This window comes from Labeo rohita, chromosome 10 (genome assembly GCF_022985175.1).
Source record: "Labeo rohita strain BAU-BD-2019 chromosome 10, IGBB_LRoh.1.0, whole genome shotgun sequence".
NCBI lineage: Eukaryota > Metazoa > Chordata > Actinopteri > Cypriniformes > Cyprinidae > Labeo > Labeo rohita.
The window spans coordinates 13,369,704-13,394,372 of NC_066878.1; the positions used below are offsets into that span (position 1 = coordinate 13,369,704).

General features: G+C 36.6%; 2 protein-coding genes across 16 annotated transcripts in view; both read right to left on the reverse strand.

Moving 5' to 3' along the window:
• The window catches only part of LOC127171680 (protocadherin alpha-C2), a 95,811-nt gene that overhangs the window by 35,025 nt on the left and 36,117 nt on the right, over positions 1–24,669 (reverse strand). For 2 of the 15 annotated variants that reach the window (XM_051120479.1, XM_051120480.1), the window contains exon 2: positions 10,722–11,971. The exons of 9 other annotated variants lie outside the window; for them this stretch is intronic. In XM_051120479.1, the coding sequence (XP_050976436.1) occupies positions 10,722–11,971 (1,250 nt within the window). Of the gene's footprint in view, positions 1–10,721; positions 13,210–14,423; positions 16,879–18,021; positions 20,481–24,669 lie in introns of those variants that run through there. 4 more of the 15 variants (XM_051120477.1, XM_051120473.1, XM_051120474.1 and 1 more) reach the window with 4 other exon arrangements.
• On the reverse strand, positions 7,580–9,020 carry zgc:123181 (uncharacterized protein LOC735300 homolog). The gene has a single exon (XM_051120488.1). The coding sequence runs from the start codon at positions 8,606–8,608 to the stop codon at positions 7,625–7,627; it is 984 nt and encodes a 327-aa protein (XP_050976445.1). The 5' UTR covers positions 8,609–9,020; the 3' UTR covers positions 7,580–7,624.

The following is a 24,669-nucleotide window of genomic DNA, read 5'->3' on the forward strand; positions in this document are numbered from 1 at the left end:
GGTGATGTAGGTCATGATAACCGAATGGTAAAATTAGAGTTGTTTATTCTTTTGCACTTCTGAATGAAGGATATTTTGGCTATGAACCAACTCTGACACTTTTTTTTTCTCCTCAGAATGGACAATATAGCTTTTCTCAGAGATCCATAGTATTATAGTCTAATGTTCCAGTTAAAATATCTATAATATATACACGACCAGTCAAAAGTTTTTGAACAGTGAGATTTTTAATGTTTTTTTTTTTGTTTGTTTGTTGTTTTGTTTTTTGCTCACCAAGCCTGCATTTATTTGATCCAAAATACAGCAAAAGCAGTAATATTTTGGAATATTTTTATTATTTGTTTGTTTGTTACTCTTTTTACTATTTTAAATAATTGCATTATTACTCCAGTCTTCAGTGTCACAATTCTACTCAGCTGTTTTCAACATAATAATAATAAATGTTCTTCAAGCAGAAAATCAGAATATTAGAATGATTTCTGAATATCATGTGACTGGAGTAATGATGCTAAAAAAATCAGCTTTGAAATCACAGGAATAAGTTACATTTTAAATTATATTTAAATAGAAAACATTTATTTTAAGTAGTAAAAAATTTCAAGATCAAATAAATGCAGGCTTGGTGAGCAGAGACTTCTTTAAAAAAAACATTAAAAATCTTACTGTTCAAAAACTTTTGACTGGTACTGTAGACAGTAAAGAATGCAAACTATTTATTTATTTATTTATTTTATATTTTTCAAATTTCTTAAAATCCTCAAAACAAAATAAATTGAGAAGTAACACTCTATGTTGAGAAGATATACAAATTATATATTATAAAATTATAGATATATTTTTCAAAAAAACGAACAGCACTGTTAAAAATGTTGAGGTTGGGGGGAATTTAATGTTTTCAAGTAAGTGTTTTATTCTCACCAAGGCTGTATTTATTTGATAAAGTAAAAATACAGTGAAATCAGTAACATTATTTAAAATAACTTTTCTTTTTTAATATAGTTTACAAATTTATGTTTTCCTGTGACGGCAAAACTGAATTTTCAGCATCACTACTACAGTCTTCAGTGTCACATGATCCTTCAGAAATCATTATATGATGATTTGCTGCTCAAGAAATATTTATTATTATTTCAGGATTCTTTGAATATTAGAAAGATCAGAACAGCATTCAACTGAAACAGAACTATTATAAATATTGTCACTGTCAATTTTGACCACTTTAATGTATCCTTAAAGAATAACAGTATTAATTTGATAATAATAATAATAATAAACTCACCCCAAACTTTTCAAATTCTGTTTTTTCTTACTGCACTGGTCAAATTACAAACATATAAACTGCTAGTATGAGACAAAATCAAAATACAAAAGCAAGAAAATGTATCTTTTTTAGGTATCTGAATGAAAAACAAATATGATAAAACATTTGAAAAACAGTGTGCACATTCTGTTTAGGACTTATTTCTAAGAATAAGTAAGAAGGTCTGACAACCTTCTTTACTGCTGTTTGTTGGCTTTAGCCCATATAGCAAAAGACGTTCCTGAAATTATTTTAAAACTTGCTAGAAAGTGTATGTGAGGAGACAGAGCAAGAGAGCGAAATGTAATAGGACTGCACGTCCTCAAAGAAATAAGAGGCAAAGCATCATGGGAGCAGAAGGCATGTTGTGTGTAACACAAAGTGACAGTAAAATATAGAGAAAGAGGGTGTCTGAAATGACTGTGGGCAGAGAATGGTTGAGAAAGATGGTGTAAGACCCCTACTGGCTGAGGTATGAAATAAACACATCATAATAAGGATCCCACACATCTCTGAAAGCCATCACCAGCACTGCGGCCAACAGAGGGCACTAGCAAACCATCCACAGCCTCTCTCTCTCTCTCTCCGCATTCTGTTCAGCTTGACTCATTCTGCCACCTGCAGCCCTCTGCAGAGATGACCCACCCTTCTTCTCACTGATACACTGCAGGGAACCATCAACTGTTCTTTCTATTCCCAGACCCAACAACCGGAGAGAGGTGACTGCACAGAATGGATATGGCAACCAGCATGCATATGCAAAAGAGCAAATAAATAATGATATAAATCAATAATATATGTTATAGCACCATCAGCTTGCTTCTAAAATGCTTTGCTGAATTCATTAGCATTGCATTTGTACAATAACGACAGGGTAATGCATCGTAATAAAGCTACAAAACACATTATTTGAATGCTCTGACATTTTTAGTGAAGAAGATTCTCCTGAATCCTTGTTGATAACCTTGTAAACAAGAAATTATGCAGATGCACATCCTCTCAAATTTGAGCTTTAGGGAATTTAGAGAACCTGCGTAGACAAATGGGGAATTTGTGAAAAATTCATCATTCATGGCAATCTGTTTGTTGTGCTCTGCACCTCCATTTCATAAAAATGCATTCATTCAGAAGGACAGAAATCCCAGAATGACCTTAACAAAAGGTTCAGGTCATTCCGTCTGATAGAAACAGAAGCCAGCAGACACACAGTCATGCCTTGCAGTGTGCAGACAACAGGCTTAGCCGTTTACAGTCAGCTCACAATAAATAACACTGAAACGATGATAGTGTTTGTATTTACCCGCAGTCTGTACTATGACTCATTGTCTGTGACAATTCTGAAGCACTGACTCAAATGCATTATACTGCCAAGCATGTATTATAATGAATAACACACACAAGCACAAAAAGACTCATTGACTATCCTGTGTTAACCTCATAGCATTACATTCTGCAAACAGACTTGAAGTTTGCTCCCACACCACAAATTTACAGCTGGCTGAAGCAGAAATGTCATAAGTGAAACATAATCCTTGGGACTCACACTGAATAATACATGTGATATGCAGGAGACAAAGCAGGTGAAATTCATGTGCACAGATTGAGAAATAAGAGGTGTTATCAATAAATCTTGAGGTACATATAAATCTTGAGGTACATGTAGATGTATATCAAATTTTTACCAAAAATATACAAACTACATAATTATGAAAGTAATTAAACAAACCACTATTTACATCTTATATTATGCATGGCAAAAAACCTCATCTTAACACTTCTGATGCATGGCTATTTATTTATTTATTTATTTATTTATTTATTTAATCTGCATATGAACATTTGTGAGTTTTGGGGTTAGTTGAGGTTAATTAATAAGATTAAGGACATTATTTGCAATGCCCTATGAGATTCTGTTCCAGAGATATTAAAATTTCAATATGGCTCCAGAAGTAAATTGTTAAAATATTCACATTTTCAGTTGTCAAAAACGAAATGTAGGTCAGTTAAAAAAAATATGATACTTCCTTTTTTTTTTTAAAGAGAAATGTCTGAAGAATAAATAATCTTTAAACTAGAGATGTATCTCGTTTCATTCTGTCAAGACAACTGCATTGAACATACCTGTCTGAGTGCCATTAATATTCTTTTTCCAAAGTTTGCATGCCTGTAACTCAAGGTATATTGAAGATATTGCAATATGATTTTAGATTCTAGTTGTTAATAAACTTTTCTTTTGGAATCTTAATTTTCGAGGCCCTACATCATTCAGTCTCAGACATATGGGGATCTCAAGGAGGCTCCATGTCCACATTGTTGAATATTACCCATTTTCAGTAGTCAAAAACCAAATGTTGGTCACTTTGTATACAGCTGATACTGTTTTATTTAAAGAACGAACAATGTCTGAAGAAGAAATAATGTTGAAATTAGAATTTTTCTTGTTTCCCTTAATCAAAACTTGCATGGAACATACCTGTCTGAGTGCTAAAAGTGCACTGAAATGGTCAAGTTGAGACATATTACCTTGCTTTCTGTAGTCTATTCATAAGATTCTATATCAGTTTCCGGTATATTTGTAAGAAGGGATTTTGTTCATTTTAACAGCTTCTGAAGCTACCCAGAGTTTAACAACTAGAATCTAAAATCATATTGCAATATCTTTAATACTTCTTGAATTATAGGCACGCAACACATAATGCAACAAAGATTGCTAAAGTCAACAGATTTTACTAATGGAACTATCAATCTCTGTGTAAAAATATCATTACGATGTTGCCATCCTTCTGAAGTCATTTTTAACCTCCCTGTAAATTGCCATTTTGACATTTTGACCCCCTCTAAAAAAATAGTGGATTACTCAGTAAATATTCATCAATGACATTTGATATTTTGGCTTTTATCACTATCCATGTCTACCTTTCCTCAGAAAAAAAATAAAATATATATATATATATATATATATATATATATATATATATGTACATATTTGCAAAATCAAAAGTTTGAGCCGGAGAAGTTTTTTAAAAATTTGGTTGCTCTGGCATGGAATGGCCCTATAGGCTTATATATTTTAAACATAAACGTAAATATTTATATGCCTGTGTGTCAAGTAAATAATAAATGTATAATTTATTTAGAATAAATTTACCTTTCAGATTAATCATTTCCTTTTCCTTTCTGATTCTGCTTAGTCTGCCATCAGTTATTTAATTATTAAACTAAACTGTCACAACACAAGTTTAAATAGAATAGCTGATGTAGTATTTTATAATAAAGAAACGCATATTTAAATATTAATAAGAATGAGAAGTTATTTATACATTCTGTATATATATGGCATTAAACTGCAGCTTTAGAGTACAGACAGACAGACACTGACAGCTCAAATCTGAAAAACAAAATAATATTTAATTTCTGAAAAGCCTTAAGTCATTAAAAAGCCTGAATGTCATGTTCATAACTCTACAAAGAATAATGTCTGTCCAAATAAACCGAAATTTCAGTAGCGCAGTCTCACGCTTGTGAAGACTCACAGGAGTGTAAAGTAAAATGCCATGGTGCCACTAGAGGAATCATTCCTGACAAGTTCAGAAAAAGGAGCGAGAGAGGGAATGAACAAAAAAAAAAAAAAAAAAAAAAAAAAAATCGAAGGGACCTTGAAAGAACAAGAACCATAAAACATTGTTTCAAGCCATATAGACCAATCTTAAGTAATTTCATAACTAATAACAAACATATGAATTTTTTAAAAAACAAATAAAAACATAAGCACTGTAACATGAAATGGGTTGCTCAGTACAGGGAAAAGAGGATCAGTTTCTTTACACAGCATGAAATCTGCTGTGTGTTTTTCTCATAGAGTCAGCAGCCTGTCCCTCTCATTAATGCACTGAGAGACTTCGATATAATGCAGGTGGGACTGCAGCACTTCAGCAGTCCAGAGACCCACAGACTTCTAATCCATCTATCTCCCTCAACCAGCCGGGCAAGGCAGAACCCAGTACTGACCCAATTGCACAGAAATTTACACAGGCCCTGATCCCTGTCCTCTGTCAAGGACTGGGGGGGAAAAAAGACTCAGGAGGATGAGACGAAGCTACTAGAACATGGAGCATAAGTCTGAGACCATTTCAAGACTCACATTATACATACATATTGGCATTTATGCATTCAGCAAACGGTTTTATCCATATATTGGCAGCATCACTGAACATGCAGAAAAGTGTGAAACTAGAGCACTGAGTAACTTTTTAACATGCACAATTAACTTATTCAAAAACCTTTAAATAAAACCTCAACTCATATCTGAATTCTAAGCAGTAGGTTTGTGAAGCTTATTAAACATCATTTAAATTCTCTTTGAAGACTGGGGAGTAGCTGTTGCAACCTGCTTCAATCTGCAACTGCAGTTTAAAGTCATTAAAGAGTTATAATTAAAACAGATTTCTTTGATTAATTAATAATCAATTCATTAAAGATTGAGTACAAAATGAGAGCGGGTCTACTAAGCTCTTAGTGTGCTTGCATAGCAGTGAGGTGGCGCTGTCCAGCACTGATGGTGCTGAAACTACACTACATACAGGCTTGACAGGTCAGAGTTGTGGTAGTAATCAACAGAAAAACTCCAATCATAAATGTGATAGAAAGAATGCTAGAAAGAATAAAGAAACCAAGGCTGAATGTTCATTGAAATTTAAGTAAACTGAATGTAAACACAGACTTTATGCTGCAAGTTGCAACACCTGTGCATGAGACACATTTTCAAGTATCAAGCTAGAAAAGTGAATGTTTTGCTTCACTTCTATATTTTTCTATTAACTGAATACGTGCACATATTCAACTATATTAAAAAAGCATGCGTATAGTGAATATGTGAATATGCCATATAAGTGACATTTTAGCTACTTTATAAACTAAGGTCTTAAATAATGCTCACCTTCCCAGTGGTAGGAAGAGTTTGGGTTCGTGTAAAAGTATCTTCTCCATGAATGCTGATCAGTTCAGCCTCTGCAGGCGGAAATGGCGAGGGGAAAACCACCATGTCGCTCTTCATTGTGTCTGAGCTAAAACAAACGTCATACTGTTGCGTCGATTTGGAGTAGGACCAGCTTCCATCTGGATGTGTGCTGATCACCGGAGCGCTGTACCTGCTGAAACTGCCATCTGTCCTGTAGCATTTAGCTGCTATCATACCCACGAGACTTAGTAAAAATATAACTGATACTGAGACAATAGCGATGAGCAGATACAGGTTTAGATTTGAAAAACTTTCCTCTATAACAGGAACTTCTCTGAATGATGTCTTTATGTCATCTAGACTCTCAACAACCACAACATCCATGGACATAGTCGCTGAGAGTGATGGCTCTCCATTATCAGACACTGTGATTAGAAGTGGGTGAGTTTTTAAGTCATTGTCACTCATTCGTCTCTTAGTCCTTATTTCTCCAGTGCTGCTTCCAATGCGGAAGAGATTCGTTCCTTTGGATTCAGTTAGATGATAAGACAGAAGTGCGTTATATCCAGAGTCAGCATCAACAGCTCTGATCTTGGCTACAAAGTATCCCGCTTCAGCAGAGTAGGGAATGTTCTCACTATTAACTGATCCAGGTTCAGAATAAGGCGGTAAAATAACCGGACTGTTGTCATTCTCATCCAGAATAAACACATTTACAGTCGCATTACTGCTCAGAGGAGGAACACCAGAGTCTGTTGCTTGAACATGGAAACTAAGGGTTTTCTGTTCTTCAAAATTGAAAGACTGTAGGTTATACAACTGGCCTGTCAATGAGTTAACACTAACAGTATTTATGCTTGTTGTTTTGTTATCCACAATGGTATAAGAAATTTCAGCGTTTTCATTTGAATCTCTGTCAGCTGCTGACACAGTGTGAATGAGGGTTCCCGGAGGCGTGTTTTCTTTTACATAGACAGAAATTATCTTTTCGTTAAATTGCGGAGGATTGTCATTCACATCTGAAACGTCAACATAAACTACACTGGTGCTGGAAAGTGGCGGGGTTCCTTCATCTACTGCTACAAGAGTTACATTATACTTGGAAATGTTTTCCCTGTCCAGCTGGCCTTCTAAAACAACAGAGTAATAATTCTTGTAGGAAGACTCGAGTTTGAAAGGTACATTTCCTAGCAGCTTACAACTCACTTTCCCATTCATTCCACCATCCTTGTCAGAAACTGTGACCAGAGCAACAGCAGTGCCAGTTTTCGCATCTTCCCTTAAATTAGACAGCAGGGATGTTACAACTATTTCTGGTGCATTGTCATTAACATCAATGACTTCAATTAGTATTTTACAATTTGTTGTCATGGGGGAAAGGCTTTATCATGGGCCTCTATTCTAAGTTCATAAAAAGCTTTGTCCTCAAAATCAATATTTCCTTTAACTTCAATCTCCCCAGAATCAGGACTGATTGCAAAAACATCAAGATTTTTTTCCTGACCATGACTGCTGAATAAATAAGTTATTTCCCCATTTGGACCTTCATCCATGTCAGTAGCATTGAGTTTGATTATTTTAGTTCCTTGTGGTGTATTCTCTGTCACACGGACTTTATAAAGAGGACTGCTAAACACTGGAGCATTATCATTTGTATCTAAAATGTTAACTATAATTTGTAATGTCCCAGACCTGGGTGGTTTTCCTCCATCAGAAGCAGTCAACATTAGTCGTATTACAGGTTCTTTCTCTCTATCTAAAGCTTTTCGGAGGATTAGCTCTGGAGACATGCCATGTTCACCACCCGTGTGTACTTCTAATGAAAAATGTTCATTAGGACTAAGTTTATAGCTTTTCACAGAGAAAGATCCTACATCTTCATCCACTGCACTGATCAAGGAAAATGTAGCTCCTGGCTGCACTGATTCTGAGATATTCAAAATCTGAGTTTCAACAGGGAATGTAGGAGAATTGTCATTCACATCATTAACATTAACTATCACTCGACTCAGACTGAGAGGGTGGTTTACTATCGCCTCAAAATTCAAAGAACACGATGGAGTATTCGGACATAGTTGTTCGCGGTCAATTCTTTCAGCAACATACAAGACGCCAGATTTCAGATTTACATCAAAATACCTCGTCCTCGAGCCGAATACAAGCTGAAATGCCCGCGACTCCAAATCTTGGACGTTTAAATTCATGTCCTTCACCACATTCCCGACGACAGTTCCGATATTTACTTCCTCGGACACGGAGTAGACAATCTGACCATCCACTGGCACTAAAACACACATCACGAGGCAGAGGAAAATAATATGTGGGAACATTAAGTCCTTTCTGTCCGCCATACTTCCGCGTGAGATGCCAACGTGATCAAAACACTACAACGGTAATTAGAAGAACGTCAAAACTCCGTAGACACAGAATAAAGAATAAGACTTACGGAAACATGCCACGAAAAGCATCTGGACTGTGACGCTTGGTAATAGCGCGTCACTCAGCGAAGCTGTAGGCGGAGTTCAGATGGAATATAGAAGTTATTAAAGTTTAGCGGTCTACAGTGACACCACGCGGAGTAAGTGCGGTTCTGTGTGGCTAAACTACACAAATATAACACATACAGCATCACTAAAGAAAATGACCATGTAATGTAAATTAAGATACCACCGAAAGAGATTTGCTAGTCTATAAATAGTCCACATAAACTATATATCAACACAGAATACAGTAAGTCAGAAAACAGTATGTACAATCTACAGGTAACGATTTTGTTTGAATACTATGTGGCCAAGGACCACAAAACCAGTCAGAAGTGTCAATCTTTTGAAATTGAGATTTATACAACATCTGAAAGCCGAATAAATAATTTTTCCTTTGATGCATGGTTTGTTAGGATAGGACAATCTCTGACTGAGATACAGTTATTTAAAAATCTGGAATCCCAGGGTGCAAAAAAAAAAAAAAAAAAAAAAAAACGAAAATCGCCTTTAAAGTTGTCTTGGCAATGCATATTACTAATCAAAAATTAAGTTTTAATGTAAGAAAATGTACAAAATATATTTACGTAACATGATATTCACTTTATATGCCTATGATTTTTGGCATAAAAGAAAAATTTATCATTTTGACCCATACAATGTATTTTTGGTTATTGCTACAAATATACCTGTGCTACTTAAGACTGGCTTTGTGGTCCAGGGTCACATATTAGTTATTAATTGGAGCATTAGTTATTAATTACTATCATTGGGGCAAACTGTTAATGCATGAGAAAACGTTTTTGTTCTCATAGGGCCTACTATAAATTGAACTGCATCCTCTGAATACATTTGTCACACACTTAAATCATGACTTTTATCCAGAATTTGCTAAATGTTGAAAAAACTATAAATTATTGAAAAAGTATAATGAATATTAATTGCACTAATAAGTAAATAAAATAAAATAAAATAAGCGAGACAAATATCCACAGACTGTATCGTAAAAAATTATAAAAATTCCCATAATTATTATTCAGACTTTAAAGCTTGTGGAACAGAGCACAAGATGGAGCAGAGTAAAATATGTAAGCGGAAAACCAATTTAGTGCTTCACTGTATGTGTATAGACTGTTTTGGAATACCAACATGAAACTAAATTCATGGGGAAAACCATCTAAATAAGATAATATTAAATTAACTAATCAGTTATTGTATATTGTATTGACTATTATAGTGCATTTGTCTAAAAAATATGTTTCAAACTTACGGGTTTGTTTACAACAGATTTTCATTACAAAGCCTATTGTAATAGTCTTTTTAAATTCACTGATCTTTCTTTTTGCTCAAATTCATACCGAGCACTTTCCACAATGCTTTACAATAATTCAATCTTTCGCCATATTTTCAAAAACAAGCCTCTTTTTGACTCCCATGGAGCAAAGTTAAAGACTAGACAAGAGCATAAATGCAGCTATATTCTTTCACTTAAGTACTTAATCATTTTTTTCAGTTTTACAAAAATTTATAACATGGGAAATTTAATGTTTGTTTGCCATTACGTCGGCCCTGAGCTTACATTTTATACTTTATCCATTGCATTTGATGGCAAATGGGTGAGATTTAACTACAGTGGTGTACAGTTTGATCAGCAGTGACACCATGACTGTTACGTGCATGCTATCTACACCTAGGTAGCAACACAGGGAGATACTGCATTTAAAACATTGGATTAAAGTATGAAACAATCTGAGTGTGTAAACATACATTTGAACACACACAGAACTGTGTGTCTCTAGAACTGAAAAATATGAGACCAACATAGCTCTGCAGGTACTATGGCATTTGAAATGATATGTGAAGCTGAAATGCTTAATGTCCTACAATCACACATTTGCTTGATATGGTTGTAAAACATCACCAGGCTGCAAAAAGATCAGTATTTGATGATGTTTCAAACTGTGAAATTTAAGTTTTATCTTACCTTGGTAGTGCTTGGAAGTGTTTGAGTCCTATTAAAAGTATCTCCTTCATTAATGCTGATTAGTTCTGCATCTGGCAGTGGAAAGGTTGAAGGAAACACGACTACATCACTCTTTATTGTGTCTGAACTAAAACACACGTCATACTGTTGTGTGGATTTAGAGAAGGACCAGCTGCCGTCTGGATGTGTGCTGATCACTGGAGCGCTGTACCTGCTGAAACTGCCGTCTGTCCTGTAGCATTTAGCTGCTATCAGACCCACCAGACTCAGTAAAAAGATGACTGATACTGAGACAATAGCGATGAGCAGATACAGATTCAGATCTGAAAAACTCTCTTCTTTAACAGGAACTTCTCGGAATGATGTCTTTATGTCATCCAGACTCTCAACAACCACAACATCCATAGACATAGTCGCTGAGAGTGATGGCTCTCCACTATCAGACACTATGATCAGAAGTGGATGAGTTTTTAAGTCATTGTCACTCATTCGTCTCTTAGTCCTTATTTCTCCAGTGCTGCTTCCAATGCGGAAGAGATTTGTTCCTTTGGGTTCAGTTAGATGATAAGACAGAAGTGCGTTATATCCAGAGTCAGCATCAACAGCTCTGATCTTGGCTACAAAGTATCCCGCTTCAGCAGAGAAGGGAATGTTCTCACTATTAACTGATCCAGGTTCAGAATGAGGCGGTAAAATAACTGGACTGTTGTCATTCTCATCCAGTATAAACACATTTACAGTCGCATTACTGCTCAGAGGAGGAACACCAGAATCTGTTGCCATAACTTGAAACTGAAATCTTTTAGTTTCTTCATGATTAAATGATTGCAAACTGAATATTTCTCCACTTAAAGAGTTTATATTTATCAATGTTGTTATAGGAACACTGGAGCTGGAACTGTCTAACAGTGAATATGAAAGTTCTGCGTTCTCACCAGTGTCTGAATCATCAGCTGACACTTTTGTCACGAGACCTCCAGCTTGACCATTCTCACTTAGAAAAGCGTTAATAACAGGAGCTGGGAAATGTGGAACGTTGTCGTTAACATCAGAGATATGTACAGTTATAACAGTGCTGTTAGAAAGAGACGGAGTTCCTTCATCTGCAGCTGTAATTGTGATGTTATACAGAGAAACACTTTCTCTGTCCAGAGGTCCATCTACCACTAGAGAATAATGATTGTTATATGACGTCTCCAGTTTGAAAGGAAACAAGCCTTTCAATGCACAGTGTACAATGCCATTTTTACCTCCATCTCTATCAGACACTGTGACTAAAGCAACTGCAGTTCCTGACTTTGTGTCTTCTTTCACACTCTCCAAAAGAGGAGTCACAGTGATCTCTGGTGCATTATCATTTTCATCCATAACTTCTATTAAAACTTTACATTGTGTGCTTTTTGGTGGACTGCCTTTATCTCTAGCCTGAACCCGCAATTCAATTGCAGAATTTATCTCATGGTCTATTTGACCTTTCACAACAATGTCCCCAGTTTCAGGCACCACAGTGAATAAACTTTGCTTTTTTATATTTCCATGTTCAGCTGTGGAGTAAACAATATCACTGTTGGTACCCTCATCCAAATCAGTAGCAGTCAAAGAGATGATTTTGGTACCAAGAGAAACATTTTCTCTCACCTTAATCTTGTACAAAGGTTTGCTGAAGACAGGCCAGTTGTCGTTTATATCTAGTACATTCACTATTACACTTAATGTTCCTGTCTTTGCAGGCTTTCCTCCATCAACAGCTGTCAGTACAAGTGGAATTACTGATTGCTTTTCACGATCTAAAGGTTTTTGGAGCACTAATTCAGCAGACACAGTCTGTTCTTCCGTTTGTACGTCAATAGAAAAGTATTCATTCTTGCTTAGTTTGTAGTCTTTAAGTGCATTAATGCCAATGTCGTTATCTTCAGCTACAGGAAGATGAAATCTAGCTCCCGGAACAACATCCTCTGTAATATTTATCGTTATAGCGCTGTCCACAAAATACGGAGCATTATCATTAACATCCAGAACATTAATTTCAATTCGATAAAGGCTATGAGGATTTTGAACAACAGCCTCCAAATTAAGAGAACATTGCTGATGAGCAAAGCATAACTCCTCCCGGTCAATTCTTTCATTCACAAACAACGCTCCCGTTTTCAAATTCATATCAAAATATTTCCTGTTCGATCCAGACACAAGCTGCAAGATACGAGATTCCAGCTCCTGGACACTGATCTTGAGATCCTTCGCTATATTTCCGACAACAGTTCCTTTATTTACTTCCTCCGAGACCGAATAGATAATCTTGCCGCATGAAGATCGCCATAAGCAAAAATGCAAAGCTGTTATGATGCACAAATATCTTAAGCTTTCCATGATTGTTTCTTCAAAGCATCAAATATTCATCCGTTTTTAAAAACGCAATTTTTGTTTCTCTGCTGCAAGGACCTTACACTCTAATGCCTTGCCATTTCCACATGACCACAATATATATGTGGTTGCTCTTCCGCTGTAAGGGAGGAGCCTTATTTTAATAAAAGAGCTGCTTCAAATTCGTGGTCTGCAGCGACATCGCGCGTTTTAACTGCGTGGTTACTGGAGATATTTTATTTAAAATGCAATTTTCCACAGTATAAATGTTTCAAACGAATTAAATAGGTTAACTGCAAAATATAAATGCAAGAAAGACACTGTTTTCTGTAAATATTTCCGGCACTTGTTAAAAAGGAATAAACTCTGATCTTCGTAGCAATCAGGTGTAATAAAAATGTTTTTAAATGTACTGAAAGAAAAGCGAAAACGTAATGTTCATTGTCCATGGTGCTGAAAACTGTTATAGGATAACAACCTTAAGACTTCGATCCCTAGTGAAAAATACACTAAAATGTATTTAAAATACATTTATTTCATGCTAAGTATTCTACAAATACATTTACGGATTATATACTTAATAAAATACCCTGCAATTGTACTTTTAGCATACTAAGCAGGTATATTTAAAGTCTGCTAAACCGGAACAACTAATATTGCACTTAATGCACTTTAATTGTGCGGAAATAGTGCTGAAGTCCAACTAAAGGAATACTTAAGCATATTTGATTGTGCTAAAGTGGAACTATTGCAAGTATACTTTAGGTACATTTGAAATGTTTTGCATTTAAAGACCGATTTTATTTAAATATATATAGTCCTCATCAATAGTGACATTAAAACACCTTGTAGGCTTAATATTAAGAAATGTGCATTGTGCAGAAGTAGTACTCCAAATAAAGTTTAATTTTATACATATATATATATATATATATATTACTAAGCGAGCGATATATATTTATTACTCGAGCGATATGTCAGTAAATATTGTAACAGACCAGAACTATACTGTGTATAAAATATAAGCATTTAAAATCTATGACTTTTTATGGGGATGTTGTCCCTTTTCCACTTTGTCCACCATCTTTTATTTTTGCTTTTTTTTTTACTTATTTATTTATTCTATTTATTTTTTGGCACTGAATAATAGCAACGACGACAAAGGCAATGCAATTCAGTTCATTGAAATAAATTTAAAGAAGCGACATCAATAGTTGGACTAAAATCCAAATCAAATTCTGTGACAGCTACAATATAAACGAATAATAGAAAAATAACTGCACAAAAATCGATTTGAATTCTAACATTTTTTTACACAACTGGGTTCCAAACACTTCTTACCTTGTCGGTGGTCGGAAGAGTTTGGGTGCGCGTAAAAGTGTCTTCTCCATTGATGCTGATTAGTTCTGCGTCTGCTGGTAGAAATGGCGAGGGGAAAACGACTACATCACTCTTTATTGTGTCTGAACTAAAACACACGTCGTATTGTTGCGTGGATTTAGAGAAGGACCAGCTGCCGTCTGGATGTGTGCTGATCACTGGAGCGCTGTACCTGCTGAAACTGCCGTCTGTCCTGTAGCATTTAGCTGCTATTAAACCCACGAGACTCAGTAAAAAGATGACTGATACTGAGACAATAGCGATAAGCAGATACAGATTCAAATTTGAAAAACTCTCCTCTTTAACAGGAACTTCTCTGAATGATGTCTTTATGTCATCCAGACTCTCAACAACCACAACATCCATGGACATAGTCGCTGAGAGTGATGGCTCTCCATTATCAGACACTGTGATCAGAAGTGGGTGAGTTTTTAAGTCATTGTCACTCATTCGTCTCTTCGTCCTTATTTCTCCAGTGCTGCTTCCAATGCGGAAGAGATTCGTTCCTTTGGGTTCAGTTAGATGATAAGACAGAAGTGCGTTATATCCAGAGTCAGCATCAACAGCTCTGATCTTGGCTACAAAGTATCCCGCTTCAGCAGAGTAGGGAATGTTCTCACTATTAACGGATCCAGGTTCAGAATGAGGCGGTAAAATAACCGGACTGTTGTCATTCTCATCCAGAATAAACACATTTACAGTCGCATTACTGCTCAGAGGAGGAACACCAGAGTCTGTCGCCATAACTTGAAACTGAAATCTTTTAGTTTCTTCGTGATTAAATGATTGCAAACTTAATATTTCTCCACTTAAAGAGTTTATATTTATCAGTGTTGTTATAGGAACACTGGAGCTGGAACTGTCTAACAGTGAATATGAAAGTTCTGCGTTCTCACCAGTGTCTGAATCATCAGCTGACACTTTTGTCACGAGACCTCCAGCTTGACCATTCTCACTTAGAAAAGCGTTAATAACAGGAGCTGGGAAATGTGGAGCATTGTCATTAACATCAGAGATATGTACAGTTATAACAGTGCTGCTGGAAAGAGACGGAGTTCCTTCATCTGCAGCTGTAATTGTGATGTTATACAGAGAAACACTTTCTCTGTCCAGAGGTCCATCTACCACTAGAGAATAATGATTGTTATATGACGTCTCCAGTTTGAAAGGAAACAAGCCTTTCAGTGCACAGTGTACAATGCCATTTTTACCTCCATCTTTATCAGACACTGTGACTATAGCAACTGCAGTTCCCGGTTTTGCATCTTCTTTCACGCTTTCCAACAGAGGAGTCGTAACTATATGTGGCACATTGTCATTCTCATCCACAACTTCTATTAAAACTTTACAGTGTGTGCTTTTAGGGGGGGTACCTTTATCTCTAGCCTGAACACGCAGTTCAATTGCAGGGTGTTCTTCGTAATCAATTTGACCTTGAGCAACAATTTCCCCAGAGTTAGAATTTATGCTAAACAGGTTTATTTCATCGGTATTTCCATGAAATGAATATTGAATTTGACTGTTGGTGCCCTCATCCAAATCACTGGCAGAAACAGAAACTATTTTGGTTCCAGTCCGTGTGTTTTCCTTCACTTTAACTTTGTACAAAGGTTTGCTGAACGTAGGTTTATTATCGTTTACATCCATGACATTAACAACAATACTCAATGTTCCAGATTTAGGAGGTTTTCCTCCATCAATGGCGGTGAGTATTAGGTGGATAACAGCTTGTTTTTCTCTGTCTAAAACTTTCTGTAGTACTAGCTCAGCCAGCATACTATTTTGCCCACTGTGAACATCTATAGAAAAGTATTCATTTGAACTGAGCTTGTAGTCTTTCAGAGAATTACTGCCAACATCTGAATCTTTTGCAGTTGGAAGGGGAAATCTGTCCCCTTCATTTGCGATCTCTGTAACATTGAGAATATAGGTGCTGTCCGGAAAAAATGGAGCATTGTCGTTCACATCCACAATTATAATTTCAAGTCGATAAAGTCTGTGAGGGTTTTGAGCAAGAGCCTCTAAATTCAACGCACATTTCTGATTACTGCCACACAACTCCTCACGATCAATCCGGTCTTTAACAAACAACGAGCCCGTTTTCATATTTACATCAAAATACTTTGCATTTGATCCAGGCATAATCTGAAACATACGTGATTCTAGTTCCTGAGCACTGATCTTCAGGTCTTTTGCTATATTCCCGATCACAGTTCCTTTATTTACCTCCTCGGAGACGGAATAGACAATCTGGCCAAGCGAAGATTCCCATAAAGACAGAAATAAAACGATCCAGAAGCCATAAGATTCTGTAACATCCATGATCTTGCAGTAAAATGTCCTGCGATTTATTTGGTGTAAAAACGGTTAAAACAGCTAAACAGACCTCTCTCGATACAATCCGACATCACAACGCAGAAGCTACCAAAAGCACTGGTTATTTACACCCCTTCAACGCATTTCCTCTGGTTCTGATGTTGTAAAGGAGGAGCCCAGATAACTCTCAAAATCATGGTCTGCAGTGCCACCACGTGTTGTTAAAGTGGAGAGACAATGAGATGTTGCTTCAGACATTTCTCTATAAAACAAAGAGTGAACCAAACGTATCACGTCTTCATGAAGTCAAAACCAAGACTTCATTTCTATGCGATCATTACGAAACTAAAAAAAAGTCGCAAATACAAATACTGAGAAAGAATATACTACGCCACGGCCGCTGTCCGTGGTACTGAAGTTATTTTGCTTTTAAAATACAAAATAGGATCTAGTTAGGCCATGAAACAGCAGTATCCTTTCACATGTAATACAAAAAAAAAAAAAAACCTTTAAGTAGGCTAAAATTAATTAAATAAATAAATAAATAAGTCCAGTGTACAAAAGTCACTGAGAAAGCAACCCAGTACGAGCAAATCAAACTCATAAAAAAAAAAAAAAAAAAAATAAAAAAAAAAAACTGTATAGGAATACAAATACGCCAGAGTTACGAGATACTGAAATAACTTACCAAATTGAAATGGATCATATCAACAAGTTAAAAATTCGTAGAAAAATTACGTTTTTAACAGGAATATGCGACGTCACTGCCGCTGTCCAAGGTACTGAAGTGATTTTGCTTTTTAAACACAAAATAGACTATACTTAAACCATAAAACAAACTCAACGAACCAACAACAACATGATGATATTAAAAGGTAATTGTTTCAACCAAACAAAAAAAAAACGGTGTATAATTATGCGCTGTCTTCCAGTGTACAAAACAAGTCACTGAGAAAGCAGAAACGCAGTACAAGTCAATCAAACTCTATTGATAAAATCCCAAAGCTGTACAATAATAGGAATCCAAATATGCCAGAGTCATGAGATACTGGAATAACTTACAAAACTAAAATCATCTAACAAGAAGTTTACAATTCATGGAAATACTTGTTCGTGTTAACTTGAGTTTGGGTTCTTCTATTTATTTTTAAAATCTATAAATCAGAAAAAAAGAAAAGTAAACATAAACGTCGCGAATAATTTTGCTTTTACGGTAGAAGTGAACTAAAATTCAGTGTCTTACCTTCCCAGTGGTAGGAAGAGTTTGGGTCCGCGTAAAAGTATCGTCTCCATTAATGCTGATCAATTCTGCGTCTGCTGGCGGAAATGATGAAGGGAAAACCACTACATCACTCTTTATTGTGTCTGAACTAAAACACACGTCGTACTGTTGTGTGGATTTAGAGAAGGACCAGCTGCCGTCTGGATGTGTGCTGATCACTGGAGCGCTGTACCTGCTGAAACTGCCGTCTGACCTGTAGCATTTAGCTGCTATCAAACCCACGAGACTCAGTAAAAATATGGCTGATACTGAGACAATAGCGATGAGCAGATACAGATTCAGATCTGAAAAACTCTCCTCTTTAACAGGAACTTCTCTGAATGATGTCTTTATGTCATCCAGACTCTCAACAACCACAACATCCATGGACATAGTCGCTGAGAGTGATGGCTCTCCATTATCAGACACTGTGATCAGAAGTGGGTGTGTTTTTAAGTCATTGTCACTCATTCGTCTCTTAGTCCTTATTTCTCCAGTGCTGCTTCCAATGCGGAAGAGATTCGTTCCTTTGGGTTCAGTTAGATGATAAGACAGAAGTGCGTTATATCCAGAGTCAGCATCAACAGCTCTGATCTTGGCTACAAAGTATCCCGCTTCAGCAGAGTAGGGAATGTTCTCACTATTAACTGATCCAGGTTCAGAATAAGGCGGTAAAATAACCGGACTGTTGTCATTCTTATCCAGAATAAACACATTTACAGTCGCATTACTGCTCAAAGGAGGAACACCGGAGTCTGTTGCCATAACCTGAAACTGCAATCTTTTTGTTTCTTCGTGATTAAATGATTGCAAACTGAATATTTCTCCACTTAAAGAGTTTATATTTATCAGTGTTGTTATAGGAACACTGGAGCTGGAACTGTCTAACAGTGAATATGAAAGTTCTGCGTTCTCACCAGTGTCTGAATCATCAGCTGACACTTTTGTCACGAGACCTCCAGCTTGACTATTCTCACTTAGAAAAGCGTTAATAACGGTTGCTGGGAAATGTGGAGCATTGTCGTTAACATCAGAGATATGTACAGTTATAACAGTGCTGCTGGAAAGAGACGGAGTTCCTTCATCTGCAGCTGTAATTGTGATGTTATACAGAGAAACAGTCTCTCTGTCCAGAGGTCCATCTACCACAAGAGAATAATGATTGTTATATGACGTCTCCAGTTTGAAAGGAAACAAGCCTTTTAGTGCACAGTGTACAATGCTATTTTTGCCTCCATCTTTATCAGACACTGTGACTAAAGCAACTGCAGTTCCTGATTTTGTGTCTTCTTTCACACTTTTCAACAGCAGAGTCACAGTTATCTCTGGTGCATTATCATTTTCATCCACAATTTCTATTAAAACTTTACATTGTGTGCTTCTTGGCGGGCTGCCTTTATCTTTCGCTTGAACTCTTAACTCAATGGCAGGATTCTCCTCATAATCAAGGTGGCCTTTTACAACAATGTCTCCGGTTTCGGGAATAACTTCAAATAGATCTTTCTTTTTTCCATGGCCAACAAATGAATACACTATTTTGCGGTTTATGCCCTCATCCAAATCAGACGCAAAAACAGATAAAACTTTGGTACCAGTAGCAACATTTTCCTTCAGTTTGACTTTGTAAAGCGGTTGACTGAACACTGGATTATTATCATTAACATCCATTACATTTATAACAATATTTAAAGTCCCAGATTTAGGTGGTTTTCCTCCATCTACTCCAGTGAGAGTTAACTTAATTGTCGCTTGTTTCTCTCGATCTAAAGCCTTTTTTAGCACTAACTCAGCAGACACACTCTGGTCTTCAGTCTGTGTATCTAGACTGAAATGTTCATTCGGACTCAGTTTGTACTCTTTCAGCGAATTACTGCCAACATCCGAGTCTTCGGCCACAGGGAGAGGAAATCTCTCTCCGGGGATTGCGTTTTCACTAATATTCACCGTAAATAGTTTAACAGGAAAATGTGGAGCATTGTCGTTTATATCCAAGATCTTAATCTCCACCCTGTAAAGATGATGAGGATTTTTAGCAAGGGCCTCTATATTCAAAGAGCATTTCAGATTCGACAAACATAACTCTTCACGGTCGACTCTTTCATTAACAAACAGAAGGCCAGTTTTTAGGTTTACGTCAAAATACTTCTTATTTGATCCGGACACAATCTCAAACATACGAGCTTCCAGTTCGTGAACATTCATGTTCAGGTCTTTCGCTATATTCCCAACAACTGTCCCCTTATTTACCTCTTCCGGTACAGAATAGACGATCTGAGCAAATGCAGAATCCAGCAAAGCAAGGAAAAATATAAATCCACACTCGAAATATCCCATAAACGCCATGATGCCTATTCACAACTGGCTTGAAGACAGTAAAAGGTAAACGTGAATATTTCTCCTTTGCATTCAGGAAACACGAGACGAAATAAAAACCATCGTGTCTGAACTGCAGATATACTAACACCAAGATTCTGAGAGAGAGAGAGAGAGAGAGAGAGAGGCACCAGAGAGACTATAAACCTTTAATTGACGGTCTGTAGTGACACCGTGTGCCAAAACTATGCAATGGCCTGCAGAAAAATCTATTTACAAAAGCGTTAAAATGAGAAGCAGCAAATGTATTGGGATGACACAACAAACTAATCTAATACAGAAAAATAACGCAAAAATACACCATAATCTAATCAAATTTACTAGCAGCATCAGTACATTAATTATATACTAAGAAGGTAAACAGACTAAATAGTCAAAAGAAGAAAGTGAAGCATGTTACGATACTATGCAAACTCTTTAAAAAGCAGTGGTCGATTAACAGGTCAAAACAGAACGTTGTTATAACAAAATAATGATCCGCTGAGACAGCTGCACTGTGATATGGTGAACAGGCCAGAGGTTTTAATATCGTCGAGAAGAAAAATAAAATAAAATAAAATAAAATAAAATAAAAACATGTCTGTGTCGTTGTATGGATGAAGCATTCCGGACCACAACCGGAAGTATTATTTGAGGATTCTCTGTTTCAGAAATTGTTTTAATTAGGCTATATTAACGCTAAACGCACAATGTTTAATTTGATGCATGGAAATGTAAAAACATTTTAAAACCATCCACCAGACAGGACCAGATTAATCCTGCACAGTCTCATAACAACTATTGCAGGTTTTGGCAAATTGGCGACATTTGTACAACCTGCTGACACCCCACTGAGGGTTGTAGTTATTGAAGCAGCTTCATGTTTAGGTTTTATTGCAATTGCTTCGAATAACAAACTGCAAATTCGTAACAAACTTCCTTAGGCCTACGTTTTCTAATGATAACAGGTTACATTGACCAGAGTACGTTATTCAAATAATAATAATAATAATAATAACAACAACAACAATAATAAAATATTAATCAAAACAACTTAAAAATAGGTTAAATGAAAACAAGACGTTAAATAAGCCACGCTATATATACCGATGCCACTTTTATGGTAACTTTTTGGAAACAACTGCAAACAGTTGAGAACAATGATCAGGCCCGTAGCCAGCCCAGCGGATGGGGGGAGGGGGGGTTCTTTTTTTTCCAAAAGTGGACCTTTTTCAGTTCCCACCCATTTTGTATTAAACTATGAGGTTCAAATACTTCATTTTGTTGACTACTCATGCACCAATTTGTGCTGTATTATCATGTGTGCTGGTATCTTAATAAGCATGATTTTTTGATTCACCAAAAATATTTACTACAATGTTGTCAAACTGCTTACCAAGATATCGCCTTGTTCAGTAAATATACACAAATACCTAAAGCAATAAGTTATTTAATTAAATGAATTACATTTTTAATGCAATAAAATCACAGATTCTTTGTACCGGGGGCATGCCCCCCAGGAGAAAATTTTACACATTTTAAAGTGAAATTCATTAATTTGGTGTACTTTAAGAACTCAAAAGTAAGAGCTCCAACCCATGTTCATTGTGCAAATTGAACAAACAAAAAAGTTGATGACAGTCTGAAAAACAGTTCTAGAACTGCCCCTGGTCAGAATATACTGTGTTCTTCCTTGACCCATGCTACACCCTTCCACTGAGTTTTCTGAGCCCCCATTCTGGGCCCCTTTCAACCTCTGAGCCCTATGCAGTCTTTCCTCCTTTTCAAAATACAAATATCAAGAAAGGAATTTTATGCAGAAAAAAAAAAAAAAAAAAAAAAAAATATATATATATATATATATATATATATATATATATATATATATAAAAAAAAAAAAAAAAAAAAAAAAAAAAAAAAAAAAGACCTGCAGAAATAAATTAATATGGAAAAAGCAAGTTGTCTTGTAATATGTTAAATTGATATCCTGATTTACAGCTCAGATAATGTCCATTATCAAAAACAGTAACATCTGTTAAAATTGTAACAACCTTTTTTTTTTTTTTTAACTTTACTATGGACAGATCAGATCAGAAAGGACAGGAAGTGATATGGGGGGCGGGATCGGGAAAGGTCCCCGAGTCGGGACTCGAACACGGGAAGCCCGGAGCACGCTGCCTAGAGGTCTTCACGGAGGACCCGAGACCCAAGGACCCGAGACCCAAGAACCCGGGACCCGACCCGGGACCCGTACGGGTTCGGGTCTATATTTTAAATGGTCAGTCGGGTCCGGGTCGGGTCCCAATCTATTACCTCGGGTCCCGGGTCTGTTTAACATTTGTGTGTAATACCCGAATCGATCGGAAAGCACCGCACCCGCCAGTGATCAGCGTCGGTCAGCACTTTGCGTGTGTTTTGTAACTTGCAACTTGTAAAATTAGGACGAGAAAAGTGTGAGCGGGAAACAAGGTGGGGAAAAAAAACATGCGTGACGCGAAGTTAACGCTAGTACTGCAAGCGGACGGTACCAAGCTGTCTCATGTGAATTCCTCCTTTAGGCTTCATAAGATTAACTAGGTGGAGCTTTAAGCATATGTTTTGCATTGTTTTCTTTTTCTGAAGAAGAGACACACCTATTGAACACGCACGATGGTGCAGTGCAGTCGGCTTTGTGCAACCCACTTCTAAATCCACTCTGATGCGCATCATTCAGTAGTGTTTTGCATTAGCCAAAATCATGACAGTCGACCACATAATATCTTATCCAATTGCACGTGAATAAACGCAAATACTCAATAAAAGCAAGACCGTTGCGCCGGCTTCCTCTGAAATATGATTGCGCCCGCGCCCGCGCCCGCTTCGTCCTGCTTCGTGACAGCAAATGCCGCCTGCATGCGCGAGAGCATGTAACTCAGAGTGGTAACATGATAATTAATTGTTGATTACTAATTTGAATCAGTACATTATAACGAAAACAATACCTTGAATAAATTAAGAGTATGCTTCTCCAGACACCACTACACCACTGCTCACGCAGTAAAGTGTAACGCACTTCTTGTTCTGTGCGCTTTTTGAAAAAAAAAAAATAAAATAAATAAATAAAAAACTGCTCCAAGCTGCAATAATATGTAAATTAAGAAGATTCTTTCACTCGGCAAGAGAGAGGAACAGCCTAACATGGACGAAAATGTTAGTTTCAACGAGGATTGATCATAGTCTGGGCTACGAACAGTAGGTAAGCCAAAAAGTTTTTCGCAACTTGTTTATTGACTTGTTAGCATTTTACTGTGTAATATGTGCCGACCGGGTGCAGTCGGGTCTCTGTCTTCCCAGCCGGGTTCGGGTCCAATTTACGAATAACCGTCGGGTCCGCGTCGGGGACGGGTAGTAAATTTACGGCATTTCTCGGGTCTGCACGGGTTCGGGTCCCACTTTCAAATTAAATGCGGGTCCGGGTCGGTTCCGTGCAACAAATTTACGGGTCTCTTCGGGTTCGGGTACGAATTTTTGGACCCGTGAAGACCTCTAAGGCCATCGGCGCGACAACAACCTTATTTTTGTATGATGAAATTATTAATAATAATTATTCACCTCAATACCATGGTATAAAAATGAACTACATGGCTTCTAGGTATGTGTATGAAGAACGGTGGTCTTAGTATAAATGTACAAACGCTATTAATCACAAAATACTGTAATTATATTCCATTACTCCTTTAATAGATTTAATACATGTATACATAATAATATAACAGTTCGATATGTCCCACAATTCTGCTGCAATATGATAGTGCAGTCAGTGTTACAGTAAAAATCCATATTAAATGATTCTGACTATCGTTGCGCATAGTGTTTCTCCTGTTTGTCAGCGCTGCTTCATTTGTTTAAATCGCCATGTCGTTGTGTTCTTCACCGAATTCAAGCGTTTCACTCTGGATCTCACAGCGCTGTTTAGTGGTCGCGAGTAAACTCATCTGCTCTAGTGAACGCTCCGCTGCTGTTTGAACTGTGATCCGAGCGGATAAATGGTCCGTGTGGCTCGTTTCAAACGACTAGCATATCCATAACGCGATTTTTGACTTTCCGTCCCCAAATGTAAGACTTCTTGAAATTATAATTAAGACTTCTCTTGTACTTATTAAGGTATTTAATACTTTTTATGGCTTTAAAAGTGCGTTGTTATTTAAAAGAACACTTGTTTATTTAAAAAAATATATAGTACATATATATATATATATATATATATATATATATATATGTGTGTGTGTGTGTGTGTGT